General features: G+C 37.5%; 1 protein-coding gene across 1 annotated transcript in view; it reads left to right on the forward strand.

Moving 5' to 3' along the window:
* Positions 1-14,321, forward strand: part of LOC144519331 (mannosyl-oligosaccharide 1,2-alpha-mannosidase IA) — a 219,054-nt gene that overhangs the window by 148,006 nt on the left and 56,727 nt on the right. The window contains exon 4 of the mRNA XM_078252383.1: positions 4,443-4,523. Coding sequence (XP_078108509.1) covers positions 4,443-4,523 — 81 coding nt within the window. The remainder of the gene's footprint in view (positions 1-4,442; positions 4,524-14,321) is intronic.

A 14,321-nucleotide genomic window follows, 5' to 3' on the forward strand; every position in this document is an offset into this window, starting at 1 on the left:
GTAAATGTCAACTTATATATGGCGAAGATTGTCTTTACAAATGTGTAACTTTAGTCTGTACGGTTGTCTGATGAGTTTGTTTTTATTATTATTGACTCAGTTAAATTATAAGTCTGGTGATATTCTTTATTTTTCTTATTGTCAACAAATCTCATGAAAAAAACAAAACCAACTAAGAAATCGCTCTTACTGATAAGTATTGTCTGTGTGTAGCCAAAGCCTCATAAAGCTTACATTTCTTTGCCATAGATGTCCATTGATGTCCAAAAACATATTAAACATGCCACACCATTGCATTCCATGTGTTCCTTCATTACGATGAACATGGACACTGTAGTTTATTTTAAATTGATCGCACATACACCGTTGCTGTAAAAACTAAAGTCCCTGACATTTGCACTATTAACTCCTGTTTGAGTAATGTTAAGTAATGTTAAGACTGAAAAACAATTATCAATAATCCACTTTAACAGCAGAAGCCTATATGCTAACTTTCACAACATTAAACATTATTTAAATCAGTTCAAACAGCCTTTCAATATAATTGCTATATCCGAAACTTGGATAAACAGTGAAAAGGGCTCAGATTTTGAAATTAAAGGATATGAAATGTATTGTATTAACAGAAAAAACAAGAATGGGGGTGGTGTGGCTTTGTATGTGGACCAGAAATTCAATTACAAGGTGGTGGAAAAAATGTCAACAGTGGTGGATGATTGACTCGAATGTGTTACAATAGACGTTTGTAGGGAAAAAAAAGAAAACTGTTATTGTAAGTTGCATCTATAGATCACCAGGTTCTAATATTGATTTATTCAAGGATTGGAGGAAACATTTACAAAAACAAATCAGAAAGTTATGTTCATCTGTGGTGATTTTAACATTGATTTGCTAAATCCAAATAAGCACAAGAGGACTTTATCAGCACAGTGTATAGTCTGGGCTTTTTTCCCAAAATTACCAGACCCAGCAGGATTACTTCCCACAGTGCAACATTAATTGAAAATATTTTTTCAAATGACATAGATAACAATACAGTGAGTGGACTATTAATAAATGACATCAGTGACCACTTACCAGTTTTTACAGTTTACAACAGTAACTATACATCTAAAAAGTACAATAAACCTCTATTCAGACGGGTCAGAACAGAAGAGTCTATGGTTGCACTGAAAGATGATCTGCTTTCACAAGACTGGGAAATAATATATCAGGAAAAAGATATTGATAAAGTATATGATGAATTCCTAAGAATATTTAAATTATTATATGATAAGAATTGTCGGATAAAAAAATATTGCAGAAAACTAAAATTTAGTGATAGACCAAGGATTTCAAAAGGTTTACAAAATGCCTGTAAAAAAAGAATACTCACTGTTCAATGTTTCTTAAAACAGTAGAAGAAAAAGAAATAATAGACATTGTTAAAAAATGCAAAACTAAAGCATCCACTGATTGTAATGAAATTGATATCAAGATAGTAAAAAATGTAAATGATGGGATCTCAAAACCATTAACTCATATTTTTATTTTGTCATTCCAAACTGGTAAATTTCCAACTAAAATGAAAACAGCAAAAGTCATACCTTTGTACAAAACTGGAGATAAACACCACTTCACAAACTACAGGCCGGTCTCTATACTGCCTCAATTCTCAAAAATTTTAGAAAAACTCTTCAATGACAGATTGGACAAATTCATAAATAATTACAAATTACTTGCTTACTGACTCAGAAAAAATAGGTCAACATCACTAGCTTTAACAGATCTCATTGAAGAAATCACAAATTGCACAGACAAAAAGAAATATTAGTAATAGAGTTGGGGTATTTATTGATTTGAAAAAAGCATTTGATACAATTAATCATGAAATATTAATTAATGAATTGGAACGGCTCGGGATTAGGGAGATAGTGTTGAATTGGTTAAGCAGTTATTTTAAAGAGATTATACATCTGAATGTTTGGACATTGCGTGTGGTGTCCCCCCAGGTCAGTACTGGGACCAAAACTATTTAGCCTCTATATAAACGATATAAGTAAAGATAAAGAAAAATTTGTATTATTTGCACACGACTATAACATCTTTGGTTCTGGTCAGAATTAACAGCAACTCCTGGACATAATCACTTCAGAATTCAGAAAAATAAAACAGTGGTTTGACACGAACAAGTTATCATTAAATGTGAGTAAAACCAAATTCATGATATTTGGCAATCGTAAATCAATCAATCAAGTTCAGTTACTGATAGGTGTCAATACAGAAAGAGTATATGAAATGAATTTCCTTGGAGTGATTATAGATGACAAGATTTGCTGGAAATCTCACGTAAAATATATCCAAACAAAACTGTCTAGAAGTATTTCAGTCTTGCCTAAAGCAAAGCACATTTTAGACTACAAATCACTCCACGTTTTGTATTGTTCAATGGTGTTACCGTGTTTAAATTACTGTGTAGAGGTTTGGGGAAACACATATCAAAATTCATTGAAATCGTTAATTATACTTCAAAAAAGAGCAATAAGAATAATTCATAACACTGGATATTTGGAATGCACCAATTCACTATTTTCACAGTCTAAAGCATTAACATTACTTGACCTAGTCGAATTTCAAACAGCAGTAATTGTGTTCAAGGCGAGAAACAATTTATTGCCTGGCAATATACAGAAATAATTTTCTGAAAGAGAGGGGGGGCTACGAATTAAGGGGAAAGTCAAATTTTAAGACTTCCAGTTTTCGACTACAAGGAAAAGTTTCTGTTTATCTGTCAGTGGCACTAAATTGTGGAATAAACTACATAATGAATTAAAGCAATGTCTAAACATATTCGAATTCAAAAAGATGTTCAAAGAAATTATATTCCAGAGGTACAGAGAAACACAGTGCAATTAATAACCTGGGCTTATATTGAACAATTTGTGGTATGTGTATAATTATTGTTGTGTATGGGTAAATATATGAAGGTGAATAGAACTTCTAAAAATATATTTTCATTGATTTACAGATTTATTATCTCTATAGACTTATTATTTTGTAGATAACTCATTTATTATGATAGAAAGGGTACAAAGGGTACATAAGTACCACTTACTTCCTACTCCTTTTTGCATGTGTAAATAGAGGTCTTTAAGTACTGGAAATTATGGCGTTTTATTTTTTAACTTTTTTTTTTTTATTAGTATTGTTTTCTGATGTTTTATTTACATGTTCAAAATAAAAGATATAAAAAAAAATGTTGGCTGAAAACTACAGTGTCCAGCTGTTTTTTCAGTAGTACACAAGGTGAAACGCTTTTGTATGTACTGTGTGTAAGGTTTATCAGATGTCCATTCAACGCATTGGATGAGATAATGTATGCTTATATTTTATGCATGTTTACTGTATGTTTATTGTCTGTTTATGTGCGACGTGTTGCCTTTTTCTGTTCTCTCGACTGCCCAAGACAAATTTCTCCAAATGGAGACAATAAAGGCTTATCTTATCTTATCTTACATCTAGGAACAAATGGGCTCTGGAAGTTGGAAAGTATTGAGAGACACACTAACACATTGTTTGTTTTGGTCCTGCAATGGTATCTGGTGAAAATATTGGAGTATTGCCAACTGTATCCTTTAAATATTGAAAGCATACAGTATATGACAATAACCGTAGAATAGGAAATGTCTGGAAAAAGTTGTTGTTTTCAATAATTTGTCAAGTAAAAATCTGTTGAGAAGTCTGATAAGGTTGTTTCCTCCCTGACATGTAGGTTACTGTTTGTCAGTTAAACTACGCATTATGTGTTTGGTATTGTGACATTACTTTCCATTACTAACACCAGTTTTTACAACACACATGGTATGCTAGTGCAAAAGCTGTCATCATGCAACATCAGCAGACTTGTCCAGAGTAGCTGCCTGAAAAATTACCGCTCCTTAACCAGAATAACACCATGTGGAGGCTTTTCTTAGAAGAAATGTGTTTTTTTCTGTTTTCTCCACAGGTTTAATCAAAGATGTAATCTATCACTTGGCACCTCTGGTTCTTGTGAAATGAGTCTGAAAGATTTGATGCCTATTGTTACTCCTATACATCAAAGAACTGTGCACCAGATTTGTCTCTGCGGTTTCTACAATGAATCGTGTTAAAAATGTTTTACAGTATCATACCCATGATTCATAGAGACTTCACAGCTTACAGTGTGTGATGTAAAATACAGTATTTATCTACACATCTGGACTGCCCAATGGGTCTCTAAGGGCAATTAATGTACCAGCTATCTTAGTTATTAAATGCATTTACTCTGAATAACCCACACCCTTAGTAATCACAACTGTTTATGATGATGACGACTTTGCATTATTATTTTCCATAAACTTCACTATGCTGCGTTACTGCTGACCGAGGCCTTGGCTGAATATGACATTTGACAATTTGATCTCTCTCTCTTGGTTCAACAGAACGGCGAGGCATCACTCTTTGAGGTGAACATCCGTTACGTTGGAGGGTTGCTGTCGGCATACTACCTGACAGGAGAGGAGGTAAGATTAATAGATGTCTGTTATTGCTCTACTCTGGTGAGATCTGCTACTTTCTTTATCTCCAAACAGCTCAGCACTTTGAATGATGAACACGCATCCTCTAAGTGTGATTGCATGTGTGTGTATAGCATTGTGTCACGCACAGTGCCCACATAAAATGATCTTATACAGTTTCACATAAGCATTTTCATATCGCAGGGTTTTTAACCAAAACAATGTCGCTAGAATAACAATTTAAGTAACACAACCTTGCAGAGCTAAATTCTATTATATGCTCTGCTAAAGGTGTTACAATTCTTCTAATTGTTGAGAAAATGAAAACTTCATCTTATGAAAGCTAAAAAGATATCTTTAAAAAAAATTTAAACTGAAAATGCTGGAAATAATCAGCTAAAGGTATACATTGCTTAAAATCTGCTCTCATTGCATTATTGTTCCCACTATGAAAGTAGCGATAATACTCAGAGGCACAGAAAAGGAACCCAAGAGCCGGAAGGTCATTTGGTTAAATCATTTGGGAGGCTAAGTGAATGAGAATTATGTTTTCTCTGTTTGAACTATCACCGTTGGTCCTTAAAGAAGCCGCAGTGGCTCCTGTAGAGCTGCTCCGCTGCCCAGTGTAAAGGCCTGTGGTGACCATAGACAGCTACCAGGTGTGAAGCTGTGAAACTTTATTAGCGTGAAGTGTGGCCTTGCCAGAAAAAGAAGTATGAGTACCCTGTAAACCTTGGCTGGATAAATACTGGTTTGAAAATTGCCTGCCACAACCACACAGCACAAATGGTCCAGTTCATTATCAGTGCATTGTGAAGACACTGGAGGTCAACGTGTCACCTTAATGAACGTCCGCCTGTAGCAGCCTCCTGGAGTGTATGCTCACCATACACTGCAGTTGTGCTGTTTGCAACGGCACAGTTGAAGAGGCTGAAATCTGTGCAGAAGCAGAATTAATGGAGAGAAGATCCAGTGACATATGAACACTCCAGTCGGTTTAATGGACATTGATTTGCAGGCCGAGCGAGTTGAGGGGAGAGCTGCATTACATTGTCCACCACTGCTGGATGAGTGAAATATGAATACATTGCTGGAGCAGAATATATTGTTGAATCCATCATTCCACATTTGCGTGCCATTAAGGCCATGCAGAAATTGTTCTTCTATTTTATTCACTGGTCCATGGAAATCTCTTTATATGGCATCGATAATGACATTTTCTAATATGAATGTGAGAGTGTGCAAAGAGAGTGTATTATCCATTTGCTCTTATCTTGCCGTTTTGAACATTCGTGTTAGCATCTTTTGTGACTGGAGCTGAACTTTATGTCATAAATAGTGACAAACGGAGGATTGAAAATATGCTTTTTGCACTGTAATATCACTTGTATGGTTGTGTGGTTGCTACATTTCCCTCACCCTTTATTGGAGAACAGCGAAAGTACACAGAGGAGGACACAAGCTCAACACGCCTCTGTTTAATACATTACTAGATTGGGAGATAGCCTTCTTAACAGTTCACAATTACAAGATGGGTTTTTAGTAGTTTAGCATTTAAATTCATACCAGAATTTGATTGAGCCAAAGTGAACCAAACCAAACATTTAAACGGAAATTCGTCAGTCAGTTTGAACCGAATCCAACGGATGAGAGCAACTTTAATCACCTTTTTTTTGCTTGGATTTCTTCCTCTCGCCTCACCGAAGACATTTTAGTTTTTCTTGTTAGTGTTTCCATCCATCTTTGTTGCTCACTAAGTTTTGCCCAGGTGACTGCTGTCCTTTTCTTTGCATTTGGACTTTCTTATCATTTACCGTACACCATCTTTCTTATGAGATGGAGCACACCGACTCAGTTTCCTGACGGACGTATCAATACCCTTTACCCTGGCGCAGCTATCCATCACAAGACTCACGTGTGCTTGCTGTGAAGGGTCCCTGAGAGCAGGATTTATAGCTACCTGATCCCCCTCCCCATTAGGATCTTTTCCAGAATGATAAAACCGACAGATTGAAGGTCTGTCGCTGCTGCAGAGACTTAAATCAACCGGGATACAGTGTGGGAGACTATTACGAGATTATGGATCCAGTTTGACCAGAGGACATTGGGCAGCTGTTGCCGCTGTAAATGATTGCTGAGGAGTGGGTGCTGATTATGGCTCCTTGTGGGATGCAGTTTACTGGTGAAGTGCTTGGAGCAGAACTGGAACACCTGGCCATTAATAACCTGTTGTTTTGACTGTGTGTGTACTCTATATATGTGTGTTTTCTTGGGGCTCTAGAAGGATCATGGTTAGTCTTTATGGAAGCAGTCCCCAGGTTTAACGTCTTGTTCAATCAGGTCTGGCCGTTGCTCCTTTTGCCGCTCTTTCATCGTTCACCGTCACACGCTCCGGGCCAGGCCAAATGGCTCTCACGGAAGTGGCCATTACATTACTGCAGGTGTGTCCGTCCGTGATTAACCAAACCTAAATGGCTATTTGTCGATACCTTACGGGTGCATTACCGATTTTGGTTTGCTTTTTGATTAATTGTTTAGTCTATAAGATGTCAGAAAAAAAGTTAAAAATAAAAGACTAGCCAGCTGGGAACAAGCTGGCGCTAGTCATGTCACAATAGCTCTCCTGGGCTGACAGTTAGCAAGCTCTTTAGCTTGTATTTCACACAGTTTATGTAAAAGACATATTTATACAATTGACTCCGGTCTCATAACTGTCTGCTAACCTATCATCTTGTGTGGAGGCCGGTTATACTCTGACAGAGGAACAAATTTGCTTGTCAAAGTTCACTGACGCAAAAATACTTTTAGATTTTCTCCTCCCATCCCCAGTTGTTTTTCAACACCGTTTTCGCGTTTTACAATTGCTTCTTGTAAAGACTTCTAGTGCTGTCTTCAACCTTCATTGGAAGTGTGTTTAGCTTGCAGCTGTGCACTTACATGCACAGTCCAAAACCCCTAGATATCCAATGCAGAATAATATAAGAGCAAAGAAAGAAAGAAAGAAAGAGAAAAGAGAATGGAAGTGAATCCTCACATGATAAGCTGGAACCAGTGGATGTTTTTGCTTCATGAATAACTTAAATGATAAATGGAGCAATAAAATTGCCGTCAATTAATTTCATGTTGATGCTTTTAAGTTGTTGCTAATTACAAAACGGCTTATATATACTATGCTTTTTCCTCAAACATCTCCTTATGCCCATATACTTATGCTCCTGTGTGTTTATCATACATACATATGCAATAGCATTTGTGTCTGTTCAGGTGCTTGTGCATATTCTATGAGCCCCTCTCTTCACCTCGATATAAGAACATGCGTGCTTGTACAGTATCAACTCGACCTCAATGTCTTGACTGCATGCCTACGTGCAGTCCTGTGTGTGCGTTGAGTGTGTTTCATTCGTCAGTGTCCATTTATATGCATATACTGTAAGTGTGTGGTGGTGAGACCTTGTTGTGTCATCCCCTTCCCTTAGCAAGAACAGAGAACAGTGAAGGGTAAAAAGAGAAGGGTGGTGAATTCAATCAGACTTGTGTAAAAATTGCCTGTGGGCTGAGCTGAAGCAGCATGGAGAGAGGGAGGCAGCAGCCGGCAGAGGAGAAGAAAAACGTGTGTTCATATGCTCATCAGCAAGAGGAAAGAGGAGAAGGAGAGAGAGGGGCATTAGGAGAGGTAGGAAGAGAGAAGTGTGTGCATATGCTCATCAGCAAATGTGAGAGTGCATGAGAAGATTATACAGCGAGGAGGGGAGAGGGGAGGACTAGAGACGGAGTTAGAGAGTATAAAAGATGGGGGGGGAAAAAGGAAGATGCCATAAGTAGTATTCCTAGGGAGGGGGACAAAGTGTTCAAAGAAAACTAATGTATCTCCTTTAATACTGTGCTATTCACTCATGCAATATAATTAGTATGACAATCCATGGCTGCTTTTTTTTTTAGAGATACAGAGGTTGGAAGATTTATAACAGACAAAGAAATCACTTTAGGACTGATTATAAAACAGTTCTCAACAAAATCAGGTTTTTTTCCCCATTAGATTTTACATTTGATTTCAACTGTTAAGGATGTAAAATGGCATCCAATAAAAGGTTAATTGACTTCATTTTGTCAATAATGTTAAAACGTTCTGGTTAAAGACAAGCAAAAAGTTTAAAGATGAACAGTAATACATTCTGCTGGTTGCTGTTAACAGCTTGGCTTTGTAGTCCTATTAAAAGAGGGTGCAGAGAAATCCTTTAGCCAGAAGTGACTGTATTTGTAATCACAATCAGAAAGGGTTTTATTGCCATGTACATTTTTTAACACATACAAGGAATTTGTTTTGGTGTTGTTGGTGCACGTCACACATTCTCTAGATGGAATATTAAACAATATAAGTATAGGTATAAACAGTATAAGTATATGTACACAGTATGTATTAAATTAAATTAAAAATAAAGATAGAAATAAAAAAAGCATTACAGCAGAGAGAGAACAGTGGCATGAAGAGCCAGGGGTGGAGAGTCAGGGTGGTTTCCGGGCCTTGTTAATAAAGACGTAGCCTCTCAACATACATACTTTTTTTTTTTTTTGGGATATTTGGGGTCAAGGTCTCTGTTTTCCCCCAAAAAGCATGTTTCATTGTTTGGACTTTCAAGCATGGTTAGCTATGTTTAATATGATTAATCTCCTCTGGGATTTTGTTCTCAGTTTTCATGATTATGCTTTTGTTAGCTGTTGGGGTGCGTAGATGAACTAATGGAATCGTTCGATATTGAACTTTCAAAGTAGTGAAGGCGGTTAACCGATCTATTGACAAGTATTATGACTCTTTATCTATTAATATAAAGTTTTTTGCATGAATATTGTTGCACCGTTAAACTATGCAACTGTATTTGGGAAAAGTGACTTCACATGAACATGCTGGTGTGCCTGCACTAGCTGCACCACCTCCCCAATCCATTCTGCTTGTTCTCTATAAAGAAATAACTTTTTGTCCAACTCCCCAGTTTTCTGATCATCATATTGTACAAGTATGTCATCTACTAGCATGAGGCATGGCCGTGAAATAGTTATTTAGTCAACAACTTTAATAATACGGGGCAGCTGTGGCTCAGCAGGTTGAGCGAGTCGTCCATTATTTACAGGATTGATGGTTTGATCCCCGGCTCCTCATGTCCACATGTCAAAGTGTCCTTTTGCGAGACTCTAAACCTCAAATAGCTGTGGAAGAAGAAGGTAAGACAGGAAAGACATCATCTTGTTTGTCAAGATATGGTGATTGGTCTTTTTAGAGATGCCAGGTACTGACTGCTGGTTGTTTGGCCAGTGACAATCCATCAGCCAGGCACATTTTTGAATATATTTTTCTCTACTCCATCTCATGGAGTTTTTAACTGCACTTCTCCTGTTGTTTAGAGAAGTAGGATCTTTGAGCAGGTGATGATAGACAGCTGTCAGTCCCTCTGTATATAACAGACATGTGGGTGCACATGTATTATTTATACATATAAACAGTCTAAGACTCCCAAGAGTTAGTCTGTTGCTGCGTCATTTACTGTAGGATAACAGTTATATAGTATGTACACAGGCTTCATTAACCTGTTAAAGCAAACAGCCTAAAACAAAAAAGCTCCACAACAATCTGAGCTAAATGAATTGTTAATTTCATATTTGCATTTTTGTGGTCAAAAGAACAACATTGCCTTGGGAAATTAAGTGGATTTGGAGAAATATGTTTGTAAAAATGTCCCTTTTTCTGGGGAAGGGCACTTACACTCCCCCGGTAATTGGTCCTCTCCCATGTGTGACGGACTGTTTCTGCCCATGAAAGATGCACAGAAGCAGAGAAGAAGACGAGACAGATGGGGAGGAGAGTCAAGAGAAGAGTGTAGAGAGGCAAATAGGCGGAGAGGGAGCGCATGCAAAGACAAAAGGAGAGGAAAGAAACATGCAAAGTCAGAGAGGGAGATGGGGGGGGTGATAGTGATAGCATGAAGTAGAGGGAGAAAAGAGGAAAAACAAAGGAGCTAGAGAAAGAGATACTGTAGAGAGAGAGAGAGGTATAGTATTATACATCACTGGTAGCAGCCACGTTATGCACCTCATTTTACTCTCCAAAATCTTATCAAGCCAACAAAGAAAGGTCAAAGCACTCATTCTAAAAATAAACTTCACACAGCTACTCATGTTAAGGAATAGTGTTTTCTGAGAATTGAAATGCAGCTCTGGTTCTCAGAAATAAGCAATGTTCTCATCTTGTTACTCGCTTATTTCTGTTCTGGGTCAGTCACATTCATGCTGATAAGCAGTTGGCGGTCTTCAATCCATCCTCTTTTACACGTCTCTGGGAGGAGGGACAAACTGTTTATGAACGTTGGAAGAAAAGGCACGGGTCACGAATCTAACCTTTTCTACTTTGGAGCACTAGAGCTGAACACTAAATTACTGTGACAATCCAGTGTTTTTTTTTTCTTTCTCTACTTAAGTTCATGAACTTAAATATTTGTCTCTTTTAAAAAAATCTGGTGGCATCATATAAGTACCATCATTTTAGATTTTTCTTTTGAGGGTATGTGGTACGTGAGGGGTATAGTGTTTTGCACCGTTCCATGTTGTTTTCCCTCTAATTTGGGTGACCCAGTTCTGTCTCCAAATATGGTTTAATTTTGGATCATAACAAAGGAGAGTGCTCACACACAGACAATATGAATATCGCACGCATCACATTGAGAAAAATGCAGTAAATAGTAAATTCCTCTCAGAGATGAAGTTTCTTTGTCTGTGTCTATTTGGATGTTTTTCTTTCTGTCACAGCATCATTAAGTCACATCATTAAGTGCCGAGGGAAACTCAGTTGCCATGTTTGTTTGCAGTGTGTGCTGCGTCCATGAACGGAGGACCAAAGTTTGTTCTTGGACTGAATTATTTGACCTTTACTTGACTGCTTGAGAAGACTGTGCGGAGCAAATTGATATTCATAACGCAGCTAATGTCGATCAGTATAACTTTAGACTCAATCATCACCTGATACGCAGGAATAATATGAAAAGTATCTGTCTCTGTGCATGAGGCTGCACGTCTGTTTTTGTCTCTTATTCTCTCTGCGTCTCTCATTCTTACAGTGCCTCGAGAGAGAAAATCCAACTCCCCAGACATTGTTTGTAGTGATGCAGCTGAATTCAAAATGTGTTTTGTGATATTTTTTTTACATTTCATAATTTATATAGTTTATATTATATTAAAATGAAACATTTTTAAATTGTATTTGCATTTTTTTTCATATTCTTTTATTGAAGTATTGAAATTTTGAATAAATATTCAACCCCCTGGGCTGCATTTTTATTATAGTATATTGCGGGGCCCATGTGCCATTAAAGTTGCATTCTTGTGCACACCAAAGCTTTTTTCTTACTGTTTTGTGACTTGCTAAAAACTGTAAACATGACTACACTGAAGTGGAAGGAGAGGCACAGTGAGACTGCAGTGCTGTTTTGCTGTTAAGGATCCCTAGGATTTCTGCGTGTGCTGCCCACCTGCTATCGCACAATCATGTATTATGTATCCACGTTTTATAGATAGTGTGTTGTTGAGGATATGTTGGCCAGTTTGACTTGGAGATAACGTCCTCATTACATGCACATCATCTGGTGTTGGGATACAGTGCACCATGATTTATACAAAATATTGCAGAGGTGCTACCTCTTATACTGTATGGATATTTAACATGGATATCACCTTGTCTTATAGCCAACTGACCCTGCGGCCAGGCTTGTAGCAATTATTACATAAATGTCTAATTGCAATATTTTTACGTAATCAAGTTTTTTTTATTTAACCACAATTAATTACTATCATTACCTAAGTCATAAGGGGTTTGACTGTTGATGGTAATTGTTGCTTTTCTTTGGATATGCCAAATTGTTCATATACACGTTCATAGCAACAAATGACAAGGGGGGATACAGTTTGAAAGAAACGTTAAGTACAGAAGCAGTGATGACTATTTTTTGTACTACTAATTTAATCTTTTTTTGTTAATGATCAGTGCTTTGTTTTTTAATGATGAGGATACATGTTATATTGTCAATTTTTTGTAAATTTAAGAAAAAACAACTGTTTTATGTTAAAGAGGCATGATTTACTTCATAGGCTGTGTACCTGTGTTACTACATTATCTGTGTCACATAACAGTGGTATAACCAACGTAGACGTATCCTGGAATTCATTCAAAACTTGAATTTGTTTGAAAAATTTCTATTTTTAGATTCGACTGAAGGAGAATTATATTGTTAATCACAATTATTTCTGAGGCAATTAATTGGACAGCAAAATTTGGAATTGTTGACCTCTGTTGACTCTGTGGCTGGTTTGGAGTCACTACACTTTTTTTAAACTAAAGATTTCACTTAGTATCCAGAACAACGTCAAACATCTTCTTTAAGCTAATTTAATTAATGGTACTTAATGGTGATTCTGCACCTCCCACTCAGGGACATCAGAGGGCTGTGACACAAAGCACTTTGCTTTTATAGGAACAGATTTGCTTGGTCATGACTGATGCCAGGCCCTGCCACACCTTCTGGTAATGTTTCATCCTACTCTGACCTAATTTCCAACTGCGCTGCAGTTGCACCATTCGCCCCTGGCCACATTATTACCCAAATGTCAGCTGCCAGGCCATATGCACCTGTACCATGCAGCATTGCCTGTGTGCTTTGTACTGTGTGTGCCACTGATTCAGAAACATGATCTGAATAATTTTTTTGCGGAAGCACCTGGTTCTACATCTTTTTCATGTTTTATCAGCTTGGTGGGACAGTTTTTTTTCAAATTTTGGCCTATTCTTTCAGAGTTGTAGCCTTGTCCAAGTTAAAATGCTGCACTGCATGCATTGTTTAATTTAAGGGTGTCTCACATTATTCCCCACCTCAATTTTGTCTCTGATCACTGCGGCAGGTTCTTGATAGTGTTTTCAGTTCTGGCATGCTCTGGTGTCTTTTGCACTTCCTCTATAAAAACATTCGTCAAAATCATTTTTCTGTTGCACATAAATCCATTTCAGCGTCCATACTGCACAAGTCTGATTGTGGTTAACTTTCTCTGTGTTTCAGCTTAAGCAGCCAATGAAATCCCTCTCTATCAGTCTGAAACAACTCATCTCTGTCCCATCAGCCACTGCAGCAGACAGCAACAGAGAAATTATATCATCCTCCCTGCTGTGACCGTGTGTCACAGTGGAAGGGGTTAGGTTGTAGTGGAGATAAATTCATGCCAGGTGATTTATTTTTTGCCACAGTAAAGTCAGTTACTGTATGCGTGGAGCCAATTGAATAAATCAGAGCCTCAGTGGTCGGTGATATTCATCAGACTGTGCAAGGAGAGGATATACTCTCCTGTTAGTTGAAGGGTACAGTGCCTTTTCTGACACCCCATCCCCCATAACACTGGGCTGCCTCTTGCATAAGCCGCGCTGAGAGGCAAAGAAAAATGGGAAAATGAAGTCTGGTTGAAATGGGAGATCCAGGTTTAGCCAGTGCAGGTAGGGGAAATTGTAGATGGAGATGATATATTGGGTAGATGATGCTGAGTATGTCTGTATGACGTAGAAGAAGGGTAGTGCTTCCTGTGATTTTAAAGGAATGTGTGAGTATATTATACAGTAGCTTTGCTTTAAATATTACAAGAATAGGGATGGTGACTGTGATTGTTTCCACAGTTAACCATGCTAGCAACATGGCCCTGTGGATGGCAACTATTTAATGGATTGCCATGAAATTAGTTTCAGACAATCAAGAGCCCTACAGGATAAATTGTACTAACATT

The sequence above is a fragment of the Sander vitreus genome, chromosome 6 (assembly GCF_031162955.1).
Source record: "Sander vitreus isolate 19-12246 chromosome 6, sanVit1, whole genome shotgun sequence".
In the NCBI taxonomy this organism is placed as follows: Eukaryota; Metazoa; Chordata; class Actinopteri; order Perciformes; family Percidae; genus Sander; species Sander vitreus.